General features: G+C 34.1%; 1 protein-coding gene across 1 annotated transcript; it reads right to left on the reverse strand.

Moving 5' to 3' along the window:
• Positions 1-2,190: 2,190 nt before the first annotated feature.
• On the reverse strand, positions 2,191-2,923 carry LOC131040160 (auxin-induced in root cultures protein 12-like). Its single transcript, XM_057973012.2, has one exon. The coding sequence runs from the start codon at positions 2,881-2,883 to the stop codon at positions 2,290-2,292; it is 594 nt and encodes a 197-aa protein (XP_057828995.2). The 5' UTR covers positions 2,884-2,923; the 3' UTR covers positions 2,191-2,289.
• Positions 2,924-3,399: the final 476 nt, after the last annotated feature.

Raw genomic sequence — 3,399 nt, forward strand, 5'->3', positions numbered from 1 at the left:
ATTATTGTTGAGGACCTCACAATTATTTCTTCGCTAGGTGTTTCCTCAAGAGAGAAGGGATCAAATTCTATTGAATTTGGAGGTTCTAAAACATTTTTAGACCAAAACCCATATAGATTTAACTAAGGTTTGGGGAAAGAGCATTATTACTAAATTTTTTAGCTTTGTGATTAACAATGATAAGCCACCCTTCCTCTTTTTCTATCAGAGGTTGTGAGCAAGAGGTGGGGAAAAGCCAAAGGATAGTCTCAAATCTTAGATTTGAAAGTTTGAAAATGATAGCAAGTATTTAGTATATTCGAGTAAAGAACACATTGTATCTCATTTGTCCAATCTAGATATGCATAGTCTTGTTTAAATCTTTAGAGAGGTCCACCTCAACATAGACTCACTTCTAAGAACAAGATGAGTATAATTGTTTAGGTTCAACACAAACCTCAGAGCCTAAGGATGAGGCTATTTGACTCAAATTCTGAGCATGATAAGGGAAACCTAAGGGACTTAAAGAGTGTTTTCATTGAAGATGATAGAGTTCTTGGTATAAGGTTTTACAAAGAAGAACCTATAAGCCAAAAGCCATGACAAAGAATAGCCTCATCATGCTTGGCTTAAAAAAGAAAAAGAAAAAGAAAAAGAAAAAAAAAAAACACTAATAAGATTTTATGCTTTAAGACAAATCCCATATGAGACCCAAGCCCTATTGACCTAGACCTTGAGATGCTTTTAGGGGGAACCCTTCCCACATAAAATCCTATCTAGAAAAAAAAATCTAACTATTGACACATATTATAAAATTCAACAATGAGAAGTCTAAAAATAACTAAGGTTTTTTAGGGGATACCTTCTGAAACACCTTGGAGACAATTTTCCAAGGTTGCTTGAGTGGGGGTGCTATTAATAGTTGTTGTCAATCCTTCAAGACCAACAACAAAAACTATGGAGTTATGGAAGGATGATTCGTTCAATAGGTGTTATGAAAGGATGGGTTTTTGTTGCTACTATGCAACCCGTATGTAATCATCACGAAATTGAACTTCTTATTCCAATAAAAAAATATGGGGTGAAAGCTATCCTAGGCATGACACCTTGAAGGGTGTCAATGTAAATCTAGAAATAGGCTAGAGCTTCTCAATTCAAAAATTAATGTCACATGGATACCAATAAAGCCAATAAAACCTGCATAGCTCTCTCTTATTTAAAAAAATATTTTCAATTGATTGTCGATATATACATAAATTGAGAACAGTCTTATTTAAACAATTATATTATTTTTATTTAATTTTATATTTATTTGTAAGTAATGTTTTAACATATAATATAAATGGTATTATGTGAAATCAAGTCTAATTTCTTAATTTATTTATATACACATTTTTTAGATATTTATCCTTATTTTATCTATTTATATCGATATTCTTATACACTTTATTTATTTAATATTATATTCATCTATGCACATATTTCCATTTAGTTTGTTGTCATCTATTTATTTTTTAATTCCAATCTATTAAAAGTTGATGAATGGACAATCTCATCGTCACAAATGTATCCCTTTCTGATTTAAAATTCAAAATTTGAATTTGACTAACTACTTATCACAAAAGTCTGTAACAATGGTCAGACATGATTACCATTATCCCTACCTCCATAAACCCTAAAAAGACCATGTCACAACAAATAACATACACTTTGAATATTAAAAACAATCAACATATACGTCAGACTTTGAATCTCACCATTTGATAAACAACCTACCACAAACCATAAGCCACCCCAAACTCCCATCAAAATAATTATTGTGAGAAGAGTGAGAATGTGTCATGGAAGTAGATAATCCAAATTACAATTTCAAGAATGGCTGCAATTACACCTAAAGAAATAATAAATTGCAAGATGTCAAAGCTTTTAAAGAACTTTATCAGATCTTTCTTATGCGCAATATGATCACTCAATAGCGAGAACTGCTGAAATATATTTCAGTAGACATAATTTCTTTGTTCTTCTTAGGCTGTAAGAATAGTGGACAAATACCTGCAAGTTAATGCAACTCAAACTTGCAAACATATCGACATTCCAAGAAATGATTCATAATTCCTGTCAAAAGATCAAATTAAAAACATTTCATGAAAGAAACTCAAGCAATTGAATGAAAGCATTAAAGATTTTATGGCATTTGTTTATATAGGAGGGCTTAAACAATTTGTATCCTGGTTTATGTATAGATTATTTAGGTGGAACAAAGTCCTTGCATACATAACCAGTGCATGGATTAAAATGTACTGAGTGTTACTAGGTGGCTCCACTTTGGAAAACCAGTGTCCCTAAACTGCTGAGATCAGCTGGGGCAGTACTGTGTATGGCAGGAGTTGAGTTGGTGACTGAGCTGCCCACTTGCCACACCTGATTAATACTGGTTTGGTTGGAAGTAAGCACCAAGGAGGCAAAGATTGTTATCTTCCCACTGCTACTCTCATACACAGCACTCTTGTTGGTCACACTGAGGCTAATAGGTGAGGGATTCAAAGGAGCAGACTTAGATTCCACATCATATGTGCCCACCACAGTTGATCCATTACTTGATTGAAAGGCAATCAAAGCCTGTGTGCCAATCATGGCTAGCCCCTGTGGGTTTATACCCCAAGCTACCCATCCCCCAGAAGCAGCAGGGGCAGCCTGGAAAGCTATATCCAATGACCCATTCCCTACAACATACGTATATGACAGAGTAGCTCCTAATACATTTAGGCTGTTACAAAATTGGTAAGTTTTGGTCTCACCAACTGTGAAATTTACAGGGCAACTTGAATTCAAAGTCTGTGTAGCTGCATCGCAACTAAACAACAGCACAAAGACTCCCAATACCAAGAACAGGGGACTCCCCATTATTCAAACTCTACAAAATTTCACTCCTGAATATTCAAGCTTAAAGGAAGGGAAATATGATTGTTGTGCAAATTGCAGAAACTATGCTCTATTATATAGGGTGAAACAGGGGAAGCTATGATGAAATTTCTATAGAGACACTTGTGCAAATAGAAAACAAACTTGCATTGAATCTGTCGAGGATTGATTGTGGTGGTGGAGCCCATCCATATGCTTCTTTGTCTGCCTCTGAACAAATCAAATAACTTGTGTCCTGGAACATTCTATTTTACCTTTTAAACATTTTTGTTCAATTTAGGAAAAAAGCAGTTCTATTATACATTTTAAACATTTTTGTCCAATATAGATCAAAAAGTCACTATGAAATCAAGAATAGCAGGGAAACCGACTATGAATCCAGATTGAAAGAGTCAAGTGGAGATATTTAATTTCTCTATTTTATATAGTCGTGTCTTAGCCATCTAATTTTTCTACTTCTATATAGTCATGCCTTAGTGTCTCAATTGACATCTCCTT

The sequence above is a fragment of the Cryptomeria japonica genome, chromosome 11, assembly GCF_030272615.1.
Source record: "Cryptomeria japonica chromosome 11, Sugi_1.0, whole genome shotgun sequence".
NCBI classification, from domain to species: domain Eukaryota; kingdom Viridiplantae; phylum Streptophyta; class Pinopsida; order Cupressales; family Cupressaceae; genus Cryptomeria; species Cryptomeria japonica.

Bases quoted from the DNA above. Each gene is read 5' to 3' on its own strand.
- LOC131040160 (XM_057973012.2), bottom strand. From the start codon at position 2,883: ATGGGGAGTCCCCTGTTCTTGGTATTGGGAGTCTTTGTGCTGTTGTTT.